Here is a 19,925-nt window from a genome sequence, read left to right as displayed (position 1 = left end):
TACAGGAGGACACACACACACACACACACACACACACACACACCCTAGTAGGCGGAGGTAAATATATACTGATCTGGAATGTAGCACATAGTCAGTTTAGTTCTTTTGCTATGTGATATATCATGATTATCCCACCCCCAAAATGGACTTTGGATTTAGACCTCTTGGTTCAAATTCATTACCTTAGTTTCCTTATACAAACCACTTCCCGGTTCAGTATCCTTCCATGTAAGATGGAAACCATGGTGGTTTCTTCCTGATGGTCTACCTGTTATAAGACACCATTTAGAGAATGTAGAACATTGTACTAGTTAGCCCTCATGGCTCGGATTACAACTATCCACTACAAGACCTGGGCTGACGTAGAACCACCATCAGTTTGGCAGTTGGTCCGATTGTGTTGAACCCTCTAGGCTATGATGACTCCAGGGGTGTGAAACTGCTCCACCATCACAACAGGGAGCCACTATCAAAATGAAAAACAATAGCAGAACCCCAAGCATGTAGTCAGGGTAGGCCTATAGTACAGAATTCTGCAGCGGCTGCTATGTGTAAGGTGGCTCATAGCAATTGGTCATACTGTAAAAAACATGTTATTCGAGTTTATTTTGCATACCTTGCTTTTTCACATAAAGGTAATATGCTTCCTCACGGTGACCTTTTACCCCATAAATATAGAGAAATTCACAAAGCCCCACGTCTGCTCCTAATCTGTCCCCTCTGTGGCTAAGTATAATAGCATGTGTCCCAGGAATCAATGGACATTTGCGACATGAGGATATTTCCTGAATTTCACAACCAGTTCTGATAACCTGTTTCAACCTTCTGTCACTCCCTCTGTGCCCTAAGCCTGGGCTCCAGGGTCTGTCTGTTTGCCCTTGGAATTCATTTGTGGTTTTAGCCAAGAGAGGTCTTTACTCAGGAGTAAATGCTGAGAGTTAGAAAGAGCTAGCTAGTCTTCTCTTAGTAAAAGACCATTCATCTTCATGGGCCAAATTGGAAGAAAGGCGCCTATTACTTTTCCTGATGGTAGTCCAGAGATGCTCATTTCAATTCTCATGTGTAGGACCTGCGAAGAAATCAAAAGAGAATAGCTGAGTTGAACGCCACTATACGAAAGTTAGAAGACAGGAACACCTTGCTTGGAGATGAGCGGAATGAGTTGGTGAGTTGTACGCAAACTGTTTGCATTGTGTGTCTTGTTACATGGTATGCTCTAAAAGTATACCTTGTGATTTGCAGTTCATCATGAGAGAAAAGCGAGCAGGTAACAAAAGTATAGTATGATAAATCCCCACAAAGTGGCTGCCCCACATAACTCCCTCTAGATGTGTAAGTGCTTCTTTCTCCTAATATTTGTTTATTTATTTTATGTATGAGAATACACTGTCACTGTCTTCAGACACACCAAAAGAGGGCATCGGATCCCATTCCAGATGGTTGTGAGCCACCATGTGGTTGCTGGGAATTGAACTCAGGACCTCTGGAAGAGCAGTCAGCGCTCTTAACCATTGAGCCATCTCTCCAGCACCCTGCTGCTTTTCTTTCTTATTATCATTACAGCATTTTAAGAATAGGCATTTTGACATACTAGCCTGCAGCTTATATTTTAATTGAATTGTTTATGTAAATGTGATTTGATCCTTTCTTTTATCTGGGGCCACTGTTTCTCCCTAGAGCTGAGTTATTATTACTTCTCACAGGCTGTGAGTATTATAACGCATTGCTCTCTCTTCCTACTTTTTAAAACAGTATCATGAAATTTCTTCTAGAAACTGTGTAACTGGTTCAATTTGCAAACCTCTGAAGTTCTTTTGGTTTTGTTTTTTGTTTGTTTGCTTGTTAGGTTTTTTTTTTTTTTAACTTCTATCATCACTAGGTACTTCTTAACGGTCACCACATTTGGCAACATTTCATCCCCTTGTGTTTATTAAGATTTTCTTTACAGCCAGAGCATAGGCTTACTGTCTTCATTTGCCTTCTACTGCTATGATTAAACAAGTGACCAAAAGAAATTTGAGGAGGAAAGGGATTTGTTTGGCTAACATGTTCTGATCACAGTCCACCTGAGGGGAAATCAGGGCAGGAACTGAGGCACCGACTGGCCTGCTGAGCCTAGCTTGCTCAGTTTGCTTTTTGATAGACCCCAGGACCATTCACTGGGAGATAGTACTACTCACAGTGGGCTGGGCTCTTTCACATAAATTGTTAATCAAGAAGATGCTTCACGGCCTTGCCTACAGGCCAATATCCAAGACACATTTTCTCAACTGAAGTTCCTTCTCTCAGGTGACCCTAGCTTGTGTCAAGGTGATAAAAAAAAAAAAAAAAAACTAACCAGGACAGTGGCTTTTAGAAATATCACATCTCCTCAGGAAAGAAAGATGTGCTCCACAATCTTTTTTTTTAATTAGGTATTTTCCTCATTTACATTTCCAATGCTATCCCAAAAGTCCCCCATACCCTCCCCACCACTCCCCTACCCACCCACTCCCACTTCTTGGCCCTGGCGTTCCCCTGTACTGGGGCATATAAAATTTGCAAGTCCAATGGGCCTCTCTTTCCAGTGATGGCCGACTAGGCCATCTTTTGATACATATGCAGCTAGAGTCAAGAGCTCCGGGGTACTGGTTAGTTCATAATGTTGTTCCACCTATAGGGTTGCAGATCCCTTTAGCTCCTTGGTTACTTTCTCTAGCTCCTCCATTGGGGGCCCTGTGATCCACCCAATAGATGACTGTGAGCATCCACTTCTGTGTTTGCTAGGCCCCGGCATAGTCTCACAAGAGACAGCTATATCTGGGTCCTTTCAGCAAAATCTTTAGTTATAGCTTTATTCAAATTGGCTGTCTTGTTTTAAACTTTCTAAATACCTCTAATATTTTTGTCTACTTATTCTCTGAGAAAACTTTTCTATGTCTCTTCTTAGCTCTGCCCATTTTTCATTATAGATATTTGAAGTTACGTTATTTGATAGGTGTAAATTAATATTTGCTAATGGTTTTGGCATACCAACTCTTTCATATTATAAAATACATTCTCTCCTTGACCTGAGGTCTACCTGTTATTAGTTAAACTATAGCATGGTGTTTTAGTGTTCACATGAATCTCTGTCCATTAATAAAGGCATACATATATGCATGGTTGATCATATAGGCATAACTTCAGTCTCTGTTAAGAATTAAGGCCTGTCTTTCTGAAGAAGCATTTTGTAGGATGCTTCAGTACTGTCATGACTGCATGCTGTGTTAAAATGGGACAGTTCTTTCTCCTCATGCTCATTTGAATTTTCTATGAATAGTATGCACCTGGTAGACTTGAATCTTTAAAAACACTGGGCATTAATCTCCATAGGACTCTCAGGGTGGAATAATAAACCCAGTGAACAATCTGTCTTTGTATGTACTCAAAATTTAATATTAATGATTTAGATACCAAAGCTCAAGAACTATGAGTTGCACCTGATTATTTTTGAAAAATAAAGCCAATGTTTTGTTTTCATTATAAAACTAAAGCTTTCAAATTCTGATTAGGATGGAACTAGGGAAATGCCAAGAGCCACCAATGGGGTTTGCTTTTGGTTTTTGTTTAAGCATAGGTAACTTCCTCCTTCCTCCGTATATCCCCAAATCATAGATTTCCATAAAAGGACTCACTAGTTTTGAGATCCTCCAATATCCTTTTTCCTTGTGATAAGAAATGACAAGCTAATCATTAGAAATTCAACATGGAAATTCATGCTATCTATATAGATTGGTCTGTAGTATATCAACCAAACAGAAGAGTTGTGAAAAGTGAAAGAATTAAAGGACAGCATTCATACATTTAGTCTAGGGCTTCTTAACTAAAGGCAGTTTGGGCAACATGTAGTCAGCTCAGCTGACGGGGTATTATCACCAGTAAGTAGCAGGCAGAGGGCATAGATGCAGCTAAACATCCTATGGAATATAAAAATGGTCCCCATGACAACAACAACAGAAAAGCAGATCCTGTCTTACTTACTGAGAGTGAGATTTCAGCAAGACCATTTAATGCAGTTGGGGAGGATGAGGCCTGGAACCAGGTTGTGGTGACCATGTGGTTTAAATGGCTTCTGTAGGTTCCTGAGCCAATGAGAGGTCTTTTCTGGACCAGGCAGTCAGTTTGGTTATGTGTGGGGGAGTGAGGTGGGGAAAGTAAAAGGGAGCCACTTAGTTTCTGGCCACTCCGACCACCAGCATCTGTGGCACCTCTGTGAAGGTAACAGATAAGGCAGAATTGTGAGGACTATGATGAGGGCCAAGCGTTCTGGCTCATGGACTCTAATCACAGCACTGGGAAAGCAGAAACAAGAGAAATCCTGTTTGTTCCATCCTCATTAGGTCTACATAATAAGTTCAGAGTCTACCAGCTCTACAATCCCACTAAAAAGAAAGGAGGGAGGGAGAGAGAGAGACATGCAGGCAGGCAAAAATAACACTCATGAGACAAAACTAGAAAAGACTGACCCATTAAGGGAGAAGAATCTAATAGTCTGTCCTGAGACACACAGGGTGACTGCTGGGCTGTTTTCCTTGTTCACACCTGACCTCTCTCACCCTATTTCCCTCAAGATACGAGAAACAAATTTTAATTTCTTTATGCCCAGTTAAAACGCGTGCGGGAAACCGAAAAACAATGCAAACCTCTCCTGGAAAGGAACAAGTGCCTAGCCAAGAGAAACGATGAACTGATGGTGTCTTTGCAGCGCATGGAAGAGAAACTAAAAGCCGTAACCAAGGAAAATTCAGAAATGGTGAGTAGCACACTCTGCCAAACCTACCTATCGCTTCCTTTTCTGGGTTGCTCCTGACCTGATTTTTTTTCCTGAGGTTGTTTGGGTAATATATGTGTGTGTGTGTGTGTGTGTGTGTGTGTGTGTGTGTGTGTGTGTGTGTGTGTGTGTACCAACCACTTGGATTTTCCCTTGAGTAAGCAAGGAAACATTAAGAAGAAAGCAACAGAAGGTCCTGCCTCTGCATTTTATGAGGTTTCTAACCTTGCAGAGTGGAAGGAGCTTTTCCAGGAATGCACTTACTCTTCAGACACTTGGAAGCTGAGAAGCAAAGCCTCCATGTGACCCCTAAGCAAGGTTATGCCTGCTTTTTAATTTGTTTAACAGTTGGGAAATCAATATCATAGCTTGTATTATGTGTGAATGACTGATATGATAGTACATTCCTGAAAGGGCTTCCAAGATAGGTTTAGAAATCTCCAGAATATTGCCAAGGACTTGAATGTATTACAGCAGGTAAAACGTACTCGGCCATTTTAGTTCATGTATGTAAAAGTGTGTCATCTCCTGGGAAAATATTCAAATTAACTGGACTCCAATTTCTACAAATATATCAAATGACTACATTTGGGGATTTTTAAAGTTTCTACTTGTATTTTTTTTTCTTCTCTAATTTAGAGAGAAAAAATAACATCTCACCCACCTTTGAAGAAACTGAAGTCTCTGAACGACCTTGACCAAGCTAATGAAGAACAAGAGACAGAGTTTCTAAAACTGCAGGTCATTGAGCAGCAAAACATCATTGATGAGCTCACAAGGGTAGGTGAACCATCGGGGAACACCTAGCTGTTCTCAAGGATGGGTAGCCAACAGCCAACACATCACAAAGCACTTCATACTTCTGGTTTCATTTCAAATGCCCGCCTTCAGACACTCAGTATGCAATTCTGTACAAGGAGCTCTATCTCAAAATGTTTTACATTAAGCTGACCGATATTCCAATTATAAACATTTGCCTAATAGTTTGAAAGCATAAGTATAAACTGTCCTAAAGGAGTTTTTAGATGCACGTTTATGGAAGTATACAGAGGAGGAAGGCAATTGTTTCCTGGGATCGGATTTCTGAAGCTCAGTAATTCAGAATATCTTTTTTTTTTTTTTTTTTTGCCTACAAAAACAGAAACATATATACCATGTTTCTGACACCGAATTAGTGCACCGCACATAGATACAATCTGTTCACAGTTTTGTGGGTAAAGAGCATCATCATAGTCATGGAGCAGAGCAGGACTACCTGTTTACACTTTATTATTGATAGATTCTTCAGTACCTGCCGACTATGTGATTGCTGCTACACCATTTGAATCTGGTTGTGGTTCCCGTTAGCTCCCATTAGCAGCGTGGGGAAGAGAGACCGCCTGAACCTTCAGGCTGTCTTCTTCCCTTTGCAGTCTTTATTCTGAGCACAGCATCTTTGATTCCTCTTCTTTCAAGAATAAGCCAAAGCCTGTAGGCTTGAACTAATCATGGGAGCAGGAGGGCTCTTTGACAACAGTCTCCAGAGTAGGTAAATGAGACGACTCGCCACTGGGAGCAAAAGATTGTACTTCTGTTTTTAATTAGTTACTACTCGTCTTTTTAAAAAATGTCACTTACTCGTGTATGCTATAATTAAGATTAAGAAAGTAACCTGGGGGTACAAGGTGTAAATTTTAAAATTTTCAGCTATATTGAGTAGGCATGATCAAAATTTTTGATATATATCAAGGCAAAAGATAAAGTGCAAGTGCCAATGTTTTGAGTGATATTCAGATGTGAAGCCTGGGTCACTTGCTCCCACCTTGTTGTCTCCTAAATCTCACTTACTCTGGGGTCTAGGAATATACCTAACTTTGAACAGCTTCAAATTAAACTGTACAAGTTTCCCATTGATTGGAGAGTTCCATATAGTTGAAATGTGCAATAAATGCATGGAATATGTAACGATTAAATCCCAAACTGTCCCAGTGTCTGTGCACACAGCATCTGAGTCAGCAAGTTTATTGTTGCTCGTAGGTATTCATCACCAAGTTTCTCAGAAAACCACAGCCATTTCTGCCCAAACAAAACAGAAACAAAACTAGGCGACTCCCAGCAAGTAGACACTCTGCCTCCTGTCTCATCCTCTCATCCTTACAAGCAGCAGCCTCGAAACAAGTTTCCAAAAATAGTCAAGAGACACCTGTCTATGCTAAGAAATAACAAAAAGTAAAAAAAAAAAAAATGTATATTTTTGGTGAGGATAATATTTTCTCAACACAGATGTAAATTAATTTTTGGGCATTGGAAAGCACAATAATTACTCTTCGTGGGATTCTGTTTTCAACATTATTTTCTTCAGGTTTAAAATGAAGGAACAAATTGTACTTCCTGATTAGACGGCAGGAAAAATATAATATGCACAGTCTGAAAATATTGGCACAGCATATCAAAAAGTTACCACATTTTGTAAAATAAAATAATACGTCAGATAAAAATATGTAATCCTTCAAGGGAGAACAACTATCTCTTTAAAAAAACAAAACAAGGTGCTGCAGAGGTGGCTCAGCCCTTGAGCTCAGTTCCCTGAAACCCCCACAGAGGCTCGCTTGGATCCAATGCCCTCTTCTGGCCACTGTGGGCAGAAGAAAGTGACAACAGAACTGTTGGGGGACATTCAACAACTTCCATTCTTTTTAATTAGGTATTTATTTCATTTACATTTCCAATGCTATCCCAAAAGTCCCCCACACGCTCCCCCACCCACCCACTCCCACTTCTTGGCCCTGGTGTGCCCCTGTACACATAAAAATATATAAAGTTTGCACAAACAATGGGCCTCTCTTTCCACTGATGGCCGGCTAGGCCATCTTCTGATACATATGCAGCTAGAGACACGAGCTCCGGGGGGTACTGGTTAGTTCATATTGTTGTTTCACCTATAGGGTTGCAGATCCCCCCCCCCACCTCCTTGGTTACTTTCTCTAGCTCCTCCCTTGGGGGCCCTGTGATCCATCCAATAGCTTACTGTGAGCATCCGCTTCTCACAAGAAGGCATAGTCTCACAAGAAACAGCTATATCTGGGTCCTTTCAGCAAAATCTTGCTAGTGTATGCAATGGTGTCAATGTTTGGAAGCTGATTATGGGATGGATCCCCGGATATGGCAGTCTCTAGATGGTCCATCCTTTCGTCTCAGCTCCAAACTGTGTCTCTGTAACTCCTTCCATGGGTGTTTTGTTCCCAATATCCCGCAATACCTCTCCTGGGCATATATCCAGAAGATGTTCCTACCGGTAAGAAGGACACATGCTCCACTATGTTCATAGCAGCCTTATTTATAATAGCCAGAAGCTGGAAAGAACCCAGATGCCCCTCAACAGAGGAATGGATACAGAAAATGTGGTACATTTACACAAGGGAGTACTACTCAGCTATTAAAAAGAATGAATTTATGAAATTCCTAGGCAAATGGATGGACCTGGAGGGCATCATCCTGAGTGAGGTAACCCAATCACAAAAGACCTCGCACAATATGTACTCACTGATAAGTGGATATTAGCCCAGAAACTTAGAATACCCAAGATATAAGATACAATTTGCAAAACACATGAAACTCAAGAAGAACGAAGACCAATATGTGGACACTTACCCCTTCTTAGAAATGGGAACAAAACACCCATGGAAGGAGTAACAACTTCCATTCTTAAAAGACCTTGTCTGTTTTCTAGGATCGAGAAAAACTCATCCGTAGAAGAAAGCACAGGAGAAGCTCGAAACCAATCAAGGTAACAATGGAACTGTTATCAGAATGCCACAAAGAGTCAGGAAAGGGAGGCATGCCAAGATACCTTTCTGCAAAGATGCGATATATCACGCTCTTGAACTGCAGTGTACCATGAGCAGTACCTGTTTGAAAAAAATCTCTAGTCATTTTTCTGACTAGAAATGCTGTGTTCTTGTGTCCTAACCTGAAAGACTGATTTCCTCTAATCAGAAGATATTGGCCTTAATGTTTAAAGGTTTTTCTGACAAGTTACTGTGTTACATGCTGAGAGTAACTAGGCCATATACATGATCAATATCTAACATTGAATCATATTAGCTTCTGATATCTGTCCTGTAATTAATTAACTATTATCTCTAGGCAAATATTGATAATGACATTTTCAGTCCATCATTATGTTTCTAGTCTCTAATACGCAAACGCTCCATTGTTTTGATTTCTGTGCTTGCTTTTGATTTGGTTTGGATGTGGGATTAGATGACCAGAGTTAAGACCCTATGACCTCCTTAGCATGAATGCCTCCACATTCAAAGTCCCTATGGCAGATTTTAAACCCTGAAAAGAGTAAGATGTGTTAAGTAATCATGACATAGACTGTTAAGTGAACACTTTATGGTGACTTTAGGAAGACAGCCAAATATCCATACATTTCCCTTGAATAAACCAGAAGTGAAACAGCACGGGAAGGGGATGAATTGCTATTGTGCTCCTGCCTAGAGTTTGTAATTCACCAAAGAAGCCTTAAAGCATCCGTGATCTCAGTGTTCATCTAGATCTGCCCTAGGGAATGGATTTTCAATGCAGCATCTTTCATGATTTTTAGTCATATTAGTAAGTATAAACTTTCTCTCCACTTAGAGGCCTGTTTTAGATCCGTTCATTGGCTATGACGAGGACTCCATGGATTCAGAAACATCATCCATGACCTCCTTTAGAACAGACCGGACACCTGCTACCCCCGATGATGACCTGGATGAAGTAAGCTTTGCCTTTTCTCTGCTCCTGCATGATATTGTCACCAAATCTTCCCTCTAAGGGGAAGGAAAATCACAACGTGATCCTTTAACACTGGCCAACCTTGAGATCATTCTCCACTTTGATAATCTTGAAAGTAAGCATCATCTATGTCATATAATCTCCCTAGGGACTTTTCAAACCTTCAGTTTGACACTATAATTGAATTATGCAACAGAAAAGTGACTTTCCAAAAAGGTTTATCTGCATGGGAGAGAGAGTCAGCCTAGGGGGTTTCTGGATTCAGGCTGAAGCAGGGTTAAGTAGAATCCATCAGAATAATCCCGTGAGTTCAGTTGCACTGAATGCAACTACTAAGTCAGGGTTAGGGGCATGAATCGTCTCCGTCCACACTCACAGGTTTTTATAGGCAGGGTTCCATGGAATGCTAGTGGAACCTGGGCTTCTTTAGTAGCTGAGGATGACCATGACTTCTGATCCTCCTGCCTCTACCTCCCAAGTTCTGAGATTACAGGAGACCTCAACACCTATATTTATATATCTATGTCTATGTCTATATCTATAGCTGTCTGTCTGTATGTCTATCTGTCTGTATGTATGTATGTAATGGTGCAAAATGGGCATTTTACATGCTAGGCAAGCACTTCATCCCCACCCCCTCATGCTACGTTTTTGACCAAATTCTCTGGTGATGATTAAATTATGCCCCAAATCTAAACTTGAGAGAGGCTTTAGGATTCATAATCAACTAATGATTTATTTGTTTATCTAAATGCATACAAAGAAATGAGAGTAAAGGTTAAAGTATCCTTGCCTCAAATTTACATCCAAACTTTGATTGTGTCTTCTTATTTGGATCTAAAATTTGGTATTATTCAAGGACAAATGGAAAGTAATCACTAATGTAAAGAAAATAAATTTCTTTCATTAAAATAATGTCCTCCATATTTTTCCAAAATACATATTGAACATATTCTGAATTTATAGTCTTACTGATAATTCAGAATTACAAAGAGAATCAAATAAATCGTAACTTCTTTACAAACACAGGATGCAGACATAACGTAATTAATTTTGGAATTTTTGCATTTCAAACCCCAAGAGTCTAGCTGCTGAAGAATCTGAGCTACGATTTAGACAACTAACAAAAGAATACCAAGCCCTCCAAAGAGCATATGCCCTCTTGCAGGAACAGACTGGCGGCATCATCGATGCTGAAAGAGAAGCCAAGGTAAGTGTGGGCCTGAAGAGGTCTGGGATTAACATGCAGAGGTTGCATTGCAAAAGCACTGTGGCCCTTAAAATGTCAGCGGCACATATTTCTTTGTGCTGCTTTGTCCTCTGTGGCTTTTGAACTGTTTTTTGTTTAATTTATCAATCTTTAGATATAAATACATAAGAACCAGTACAGATCAATGCTTTTCTTTTTCTCCTTTTCAAGATAGTTGAGTATGTAGTTCATATTTTTACTATTTGAAAACTAACCCGGGGATCCATCCCATAATCAGCCTCCAAACACTGACACCATTGCATACACTAGCAAGATTTTGTTGAAAGGACCCTGATATAGCTGTCTCTTGTGAGACTATGCCGGGCCTAGCAAACACAGAAGTGACATAGTCAGCTATTGGATGGATCACGGGGCCCCCAAGGGAGGAGCTAGAGAAAGTACCCAAGGAGCTGAGGGGATCTGCAACCCTATAGCTGGAACAACAATATGAACTAACCAGTACACCCCGGAGCTCGTGTCTCTAGCTGCATATGTATCAGAAGATGGCCTAGTTGGTCATCAGTGAAAAGAGAGTTCCGTTGGTTGTGCAAACTTTATATGCCTCAGTACAGGGGAAGGCCAGGGCCAAGAAGTGGGAGTGGGTGGGGGAGTGTGTGGGGGACTTTTGGGATAGCATTGGAAATGTAAATGAAATAAATTCTTAATAAAAAAATAAAATTAAATTTAAAAAAAGAAAACTTACATTTTCTAAGTTAACCCATATTGGATTTTAATGATCCATTTTTCTAAGTTCCTTGCTTAAAAATAATTTTATTCTGAAAAGTTATTCAAAATAATTTTTGAACAAATACATGAAAAAATGCCATTGAAAACTTATTTTATTTTTCAAACGTAATAATTAGGAACTTTCTTTTCTGAATTAACAAGTGCAAAACATTGCGTACACAACCCACTAATCATTTCACAGACAATATCTCAACAAGTCCTTGTGTGAGATCTCTAAAGCAGATGTTTTATAAAAGGATTGAAGAGTCAGAGATTAATCAACTTTCCCTATGTTACAAATTCATGTTCTTTGTAGAATGTCATAACTGTTGCTTATAAGCCTTTCACTGACAGAAGGAAGGACAAAGGATGGACAAAAAATGAGGAAGGAAGGAAGGAAGGAAGGAAGGAAGGAAGGAAGGAAGGAAGGAAATATATTTATTTATGCATTCAGTCAGTCAGTCATCCTTGCTGTGTTCCACATTTGGCACCCAGAGTGCTAAAAAGTTCTATGGCTATGGTTTTTCTCCTTGTTACAGAAGAAGAAATGATATCATAGAAGTTAAATACATACAATGAAGTTAAATTATCCACCCAGAGTTCTAATATATTAGGACTTGAACCCAGCCCTCTAACTGTAGCCAGAACCACCAAAAGACCTTACCTTATGGCTTTTGGCAAGAAAGAAGGAGCATGCCTCTATACTGGCATTGCCCCACTTTTCCTTTTGAAGGAATTACAATGTGCCAGGAGATACCACAACTACTCTTAGTAGTTTAGAAGGTAGATAGGTATTACAAGTCTTTGTTTTAAAGTAGAATCATGCATGCTCTCTCTCTCTCTCTCTCTCACTCGCTCACTCTCTCTCTCTCTCCTCCTCCTCCTCCTCTCTCCCCCTTCCCTTTCTCTCTCTCTCCCTCTCCCCCCCCCCATCTCTCTCTCACACACACACAAAGATATGCTTAAAACTATACTTTGATTTGGGACAGGCCATGCACCATCAGAAAGAAATGTTCTCCTGTACTCATGTTTGCCTCAATACCAAATAATATTTGAGAATTTTACTGGTTTTGAGATTTTTTGCTAACCTTTCATACTGTCCTAGGAATGACCAATGAAATACAAAGTTTTCAATGTCAAAGGTGTAGATACCAGAGCACAAAGTTGGCTCTGAAAGAATGAATAGCACTTGAAGAGGAAATTAAGACTTAGTTTCCCTCAGATAACAAGTTCATTCACACCGGGCGTGGTGGCGCACGCCTTTAATCCCAGCACTCGGGAGGTAGAAGCAGGCGGATTTCTGAGTTCGAGGCCAGTCTGGTCTACAAAGTGAGTTCCAGGACAGCCAGGGTTAAACAGAGAAACCCTGTCCCCCTAAAAACAAAAAACAAAACAAAACAAAAAGTTCATTTACACTACAGAGCATCAATGAGTTACCAGCAAGGAAGTAGGAAGCAGGGTTGCCACCTTAGGTCAGAAGTGAAGTCTAGATGATGAGTCTGTAGTGTAATGGGAGTCTTTAAAGGACAGCTAAAGAGTGTGACTATTAGCATGATGACAAATGGGATCCCAGGGAAGTTTATTGAAGACTCTAGATCTTATTATATCATGAAGGCAACTTTGCAGAATACTTTTATTCTTGAAAGCCCCTCCCCTACAAAAACAAACTTGTTGAACACTAGTACAGGACAACACACTGAGTGGCCATTTTTACTCACTGAACTCTGGAATTTTGATCTCACCAGGCACAAGAGCAGCTCCAGGCAGAGGTGCTGAGGTACAGGGCCAAAATCGAAGATCTAGAGGCAACGCTGGCTCAGAAAGGGCAGGTAGGTGCTTGGTGCTAGGTCTTCCACAGTGGCAACGGGTTCACTCCAACTCTCCACTGGCTCACCCCATGCATGGGTCACACCCAGGACATGGCTTGGCTCCCCACAGTGACCTTTCTCAGACTGTGTCAGAATGTAAACTCTTCCTGTCCCTGGTGTTATTCTCCCAGAGTGCAAACCCAGCCACAGTGGTGAATGAAGTGGGGCAAGAGAGAGGCCAGTGGAAGAGAAGCCCTAGAGCTGGGTCTAGAGCTGTCACAAACCGCTAAGGCAGTGTGCTGCCATCCCCTAGCCACATTCTTTGCCTCTGTGCTACATATATGGTTCTACATTTTAATGTTCTCCATTCATATGTATTGAGCCTGTGTGCATTCTGACCTGTTTCACTTTTTGCCTGTGTGGTCACTTCTGAGTCCCCAGAAGGCTGGTCCTGGATTATTCAGACTGGAAAAGGTAGAGGGTAGAAAGTCACAACGGAGAGAGGACTATTTTGTTTTCCTGGCAACAGAGTCTTTGAAAAAGCTGCTGGAAAGGGTGGGCATCATTTACTACAAACAGTTACCCTCTGCAGGCAAACTGGGTGGAAAGGACATGGCTCTGGCCAGCTGGTTTTGAGGACACATTACTTTCGTGGCACTCTGAAATGCTGACTGCGCGATATTCTTTGTCAAACAGGATTCACACTGGGTAGAAGATAAACAACTTTTCATTAAGAGAAACCAGGAGCTTTTAGAAAAGGTATGTTGGGCGCACCACCCTAGTGGGGCAGAGGAGAAAATGATGATCCAGGAGCAGCAGGGGGTGCTCTCAGGAGTGGCACAGGGGCCAGGGAAGGGGAGGCTCTCCCACTGCTGCTCTGTCCTCTGCTGCGTGCTCAACTGCATCCCATTGCCATCATCACCATCAGCTCAGTGGCCCTCGTGCATGGCAGCAGATCCATGAGGATGTGATTCCTATGCCCATCAATCTGTTATCCATATATATGTACTATATATATATATATATATATATATATATATATGGTATATATGCTGTGTGTCTATATATGTGCGTGCCCACACATGCCCATGAGCATCTCCTGTGTGGTTGTTCACCTGTCCCACTCCCCACCCCCAAATCCTCACTGCACAAGCTGTTTGTGTAAGAAAGTGACAGACTATATCTATGCTCCAACCTACACAGACTATATTCTCACTTTTAGACATATTTTAGACATCTTTTCTTTTATACCTTAAAGGAAGGGATTGATTTTTTTTTTTTCAGAAGCATCCAAAACACAAACCATCATGTCCAGGAAATGTGTCAGCACACTAAGATATGTTTCTACCCAGTAGATATAATTAACCACAGCCTTTTGCTCTGAGGCAATTTAACACCATAGAGCATCTCAAGGTTAAAGGTAACTTTTCTTTTAGTACATTTTTTTCTATAATCTAATGAAAGATTCAAAACAAATCTTACACTTGGCACAGACAGACTTTAAAGCTTTCTGAACATAGGAAAGTATTCTGTTGATTAATTCAAGATACTGTAGAAGTTATTTTAGCCTTATTTCCACCAATCTTTTCTATTGTTGATAACCAGCAAAAAAATGGTCACTCTGCTCTGGTCAGAGTGAGAAAGATAAAGATATCCTCAACTAGTCTGGAAAGACTAGTATAGCCTGCCTTTCTCCAGATGGGGCAGTACTGATATATGGAGGTGGAAAGTGCCCCAAATTCAGATCTTAAGGCTTCTATAAAAATGTGCCTAGGAGGGTCTGTTAGCACAAGTGCCTGGCTACTCAAGAGGATGAGGCAGGCCAATCAAAACTGAAAGGTCTACTAAGCCTACACAGTAAGTTCAAGGTTAGCTTAGGTAACTTAGTGAGACGGCTTCAGAAGGAAAATGAGAGAAGATTCTGTCGTAGAGCAGCTAAAGCTCTGAGCTCAGTCTCTCTTACAAAAGAAATGAAAAGGGCTAAATAGAAAGAAGGAAGAGAATAAAAAGTCAGTCCCATGAATGCGTTGGAATTTGTGAATGACTGTTCTAATTCTACAGTAGCTGTCAGGTCCATTGAGCTCCCAAAATATCCTATCACAGATCCAATACATTGACCCAAGATTCTAAGAACAATAATCACCTTCGCAATCTGAGCCAATTTAAAAAATTCATTTGAATATAGATGCTTATGAGGAGGAGGCTGGAGAGATGGCTCAGCATCTAAGAGCACTTGCTGTTTTTCCAGAGGACCTGAGTCCAATTATAGCACCAACAGCAGGTGGCTAGCAGCACACAACTCAAGCTCCAAGGGCTATAAGACCCGCTTATGAACTCCTTGTTTACCCATATCCTTGTAGTCATACACACACACACACACACACACACACACACACACACACATACACACATGGGTGGGAATGTGAGTGTAAGTCAGAGACAGAAAGAGATGAACAGGATGCATGGTGGATAACATACTTGTCTTATTAATGAATGTCACATAGTTCCTCACCACTGCTCTGCTGCTGTTGTCCTACAAATCTCAGAGGTGTCCAGGGATGCATCACTACTATCCTTTATCATTCCCAGTTTTCTTTCTGATTTTCTTTCTTGATTTTTTTGGTACATAGAGGGATTTTTGAGCTGTGTCTTCTAAATCAAAAACAGGAATCTCTTACAGGCACACACAAAAAAAGTCCTATGTATTTTATTTTGTTATATGTTTTGGAAAATAAGATTTACTTTACCATGAAAGCCATTGCTTTTGCATTTTTATATTTAAGTTTTTAAACTTTCACTGTACGTAATGATCCTTCCATAGTTAGTGGTGACAAAGAAAGAAGTACATAAAAATGATCAGATCCCTTAAGATCTACCGGAGTCTCAGACATGAGCCCTTCCTGAGGGGAAGGCACATTAACACATTGGTGCCCGTCTGACTTAATCCCATGCCTCATGCTTCATCAAGTTGTACAGGGTGCCCTTGAGAAAGTTATACAGGACCATAGTGTAGCAGTGTGTACCTATAGTCCTAGTTGGCTGGAACCCTAAAACAGGAGGATCACTGGAGGCCAGGAATTTGGAGCCAGCCTGATCCTCATAGAGAAATCCTGTGTTAGAAAACCAGCCAATGAGTAGCAAATAAGAAACAACAACAAACAGCTCTACAGATGATAAAGAAAGAAATGCAATTTCTGAGTGTTTGGTCTAGCAGAAGTTCATGTGGAGCTTAGAGCTTAGCATTCAGGGCAGAGAATGATTTCCTCTGTAGTAAAGAAAACAGAGGAGTGGTTTTTTCAGGTAGATAAGGACAGAGAAAGCTCCTGGAATCACAGGATGGATCAGAACTTATGTTCATATGTGCATGTGTGCATGAGTGTGTACATGCGTGAGTGAGCATGCATGCATGTGTGTTTGTGTACACGCGTGTGTGTCTGTGAGTGCATGTCTGCATGTTCACACACGGCTGTTCAGAGATGACACTGGTCACATTGACTACTGAATGGTTAGGTAGTGCACAGTGTTTCTAAGATTTGGAATTCCATCTTATGGAGTCTCACGCCACTCTCTACAACAATTCCCAGTTTTATAGGTAAGAGCTGTTTGAAGCAATTATGTATTTTAGAATTACTACAAAAATACCCATCAGATCTTATCAATATGCAAAACATTGTATGATGGGCATGAGTTGATTAAGTTGTACCCAGAAATGTGTATAGGGTCTAAATTAACAGCAACTGGTATTTTTAGAGCTAAGTGTCCGTCTCCCTCATAAACACCCTTAAGTCTATTCGGAGCACACTGTATCTGACCCACGTGGGACATGTGAGTGTCTCAAATTCACTGTCTCGAGGAGTTCTAGCCTTCATGTCAGAGAAAGGTTTTTTCTTAGCATCTGTCTCTGTGCTTCCGCAAATCAGCTAGAAAATGGCGACAAGGAAAGTCAATCCTACCTTAGCCATATCTCCGTTGGGATTATTGGCATGGTCTACAGCCAACCTTGTTCACTGAGTGGATGATTTGCAACCACATCCATGGCTGCTCTGCCGAGGTGTTCCTTTGCTGTGCTCACCTAACTCCAGGGTTTATTTTATCAGATAGAGAAGCAGGAAGCAGAGAATCACCGGCTACAGCAGGAACTTCAGGATGCCAGGGACCAGAATGAGCTGCTGGAGTTTCGCAACCTAGAACTGGAAGTAAGGAACTGCTGATGTTAATGGCGGCATGGTCTTGACTTGTGCAGGCGATGAATTAAGCATTTCAGAGTTACGCTCTTTTCTAGACCCCAGAGGTAGTTCAAGATAATGTAACTGTGACAGTCAAGACTACATACCTTAGAAACGTTGCCTACGCCATGTATCTGTCTAGTAATGATAAATTTTAAAGAAGCTTCAGACTGTCCTCATGGGGACTGTGCTTTCCCAACAACTAGCTGATGGATTTTAGGAAATGTCTACATTATTCTGGCCAAACTTGACGTCCTTGTTTTGGGGGATTTGTTGTTTTTAAGTAAAACATATCAAACCACGTATTCATTGGAGTCTATGAAATCTGATTGAAGTTCTGGGTGATGACAAACACCTATTTGAATTTTCTATGATTTTTGCCACTGATATCCTTCTTGAGATTATTCTAGATGGTAAAGTTAGCCATCAGTGTGCTCCAGTAGAGAGGAGTGACTGCCCCTGCAGCCTGTATATCTTCTCTCTAAAGAAGGATCATGTGTGCGGAGGCTATTTGGCACCAGAAACCTTCATATTAAGCTCACCCTGTGATATCTGAAGGGTGTAAATATTCATACTGTTTAAATTCCATTTGTACTTCTACATTTTCATGAACAGAAATCTTCAGGGATGGATGGCACAGTCTATAAATTTTTTCCCATCTTTTTAGTTGACTGCTTAATTCTCTAACACTCAATTTACCCATGTACATCTTGAGGGTTTTTTTTTCCAAATGACACATTGATAAATGGCTGAAATAGTGTAAAGAGAGAACTGGCTTAGCGTTTAATCAGTGGCTGCTTCTTTTTTCTTCTTCTGTATTTCAAGGAGAGAGAGAGGCGATCCCCTCCATTTAATCTACAAATTCACCCCTTCTCAGATGGTGTGAGTGCGCTGCAGATCTACTGCATGAAAGAAGGTGTCAAGGTAGGCAGACATTGGATCTTTTGTGTGTGCAGACAACAGGAAAGCAGGGGACTGGGAAAGGAAAAGCTGCTCATGGCCACTCTGTATGTCAATACCTTAGATAGCAGGACGAAAATAGCCATACATCTATCAGAAAATCAATAGGACATAAAGTGACTGTTTAACAGACTTACAAAAGGTATTAGCAAAGAACAGAGATGGGTCATTTAGATCATAGGAACATAAAGAATGGCGTAGGATCAAAGCAAGCATTAAAATAAACGGTATTAATCACCTGGGGGAAATATAAATAAACTCTGGGCTTCAAGAAACATAATTCAAGTTGGCCTGATAGAACATGTCATGAGCCCCTTTATTGAAGCTTCCTAGGTGCTGTGGAGTTTTTGAGTGAGAAGAGACTTTTGAAGTCATTCAGTCATTGCTGCTTTTGATGGATTTAATTATAGGATGATTTTCGCCCTTTGGGGAAGGTCTTAGGCATCAGAACATGGAGTTTACTAGATCAAATGTGGCTCTTTCTTTAGGACTTAGTGGAACACATTTTAAATATTAAGGTTGAGATGACATGGTTCTGTTCCCCAGAAAATATCCTGCCATGCAAGGCATAAGGACTTCCTCCTGAGGTGGGGCGGGGTTGCCCTGTTATTTCTAGTTGGTTGCTTTCCCTTCTGCTCTTCCTGCTACCACTGAGCTGCCCAGTGCGCTCCTCTCTGCCATCTCTGGGCCTGCCCTGAATGCATCTCCTTGACTTTGCAGGATGTCAACATCCCTGACCTCATAAAGCAGCTTGATATCCTAGGTGACAACGGGGTAAGTCGGGCCTCGATTAAATATGGTGGGGTTATGAGTTGGCCTGAACAGAGTTAGGGAATCCTTACCAGTGTGCCAGGTATGAGATAATAGCAAGAAAGACAACACATCTACCTGAACATGTACCTCCCCAGAGGGAGTCCCACAAGCCCAAGGAGGACATAGCAATGGCTGGAAGGTAACTAAGAAAGGAGATATGGTTAAAGGGCTTTTCATAGAAAGGGTTCAAGTTGGAATGCAGACCACATCTGCAGTGATTAAAGCTAATTACCGCCTGACTGCTGCTCAGAGGCATTCCGTGTAAAATTAATCAGTCAGGCGGTTGGAAAGTCTGCTAAACACTAGGGTTGTTGGCAGCCCCGTAAAATGAAACAGGAGGCTATAATCCTTTTTCTTCTTAACAGCTCCCTCCAAGCAGGGCCAAAGCCTGTTAATTCACAGGCAGCATCACTCACAGTAGTGAAAGGTGAATGGCACACCTAGTACATTGAGGAATGGGCGCCATTTTCCCACTGAAAATTAGAACCATTGAAACCTTGTCAGACCTTCTGGGGGGAGAAAGCGCCTTCTTTATTCTGGGTTTTCTTAGTGTGACTTCTAATGAAGTGTGTGTGCATTCACACAAAGCA

General features: G+C 41.1%; 1 protein-coding gene across 5 annotated transcripts in view; it reads left to right on the top strand.

Moving 5' to 3' along the window:
* Positions 1 to 19,925, top strand: part of Jakmip2 (janus kinase and microtubule interacting protein 2) — a 161,590-nt gene that overhangs the window by 111,160 nt on the left and 30,505 nt on the right. For 3 of the 5 annotated variants that reach the window (XM_006526337.4, XM_006526340.4, NM_001163637.1), the window contains 11 exons: positions 1,067 to 1,165; positions 4,628 to 4,774; positions 5,432 to 5,572; positions 8,502 to 8,558; positions 9,416 to 9,535; positions 10,635 to 10,763; positions 13,274 to 13,357; positions 14,033 to 14,095; positions 17,434 to 17,532; positions 18,388 to 18,486; positions 19,243 to 19,296. In XM_006526337.4, the coding sequence (XP_006526400.1) occupies positions 1,067 to 1,165; positions 4,628 to 4,774; positions 5,432 to 5,572; positions 8,502 to 8,558; positions 9,416 to 9,535; positions 10,635 to 10,763; positions 13,274 to 13,357; positions 14,033 to 14,095; positions 17,434 to 17,532; positions 18,388 to 18,486; positions 19,243 to 19,296 (1,092 nt within the window). The remainder of the gene's footprint in view (positions 1 to 1,066; positions 1,166 to 4,627; positions 4,775 to 5,431; positions 5,573 to 8,501; positions 8,559 to 9,415; positions 9,536 to 10,634; positions 10,764 to 13,273; positions 13,358 to 14,032; positions 14,096 to 17,433; positions 17,533 to 18,387; positions 18,487 to 19,242; positions 19,297 to 19,925) is intronic. The other 2 variants (XM_006526338.4, XM_011247034.3) reach the window with 1 other exon arrangement.

Source organism: Mus musculus, chromosome 18, assembly GCF_000001635.26.
Source record: "Mus musculus strain C57BL/6J chromosome 18, GRCm38.p6 C57BL/6J".
NCBI classification, from domain to species: Eukaryota; Metazoa; Chordata; class Mammalia; order Rodentia; family Muridae; genus Mus; species Mus musculus.
The sequence above is the reverse complement of the archived record's forward strand: the minus strand, read 5'-3'. Positions and strand labels throughout refer to the sequence as shown.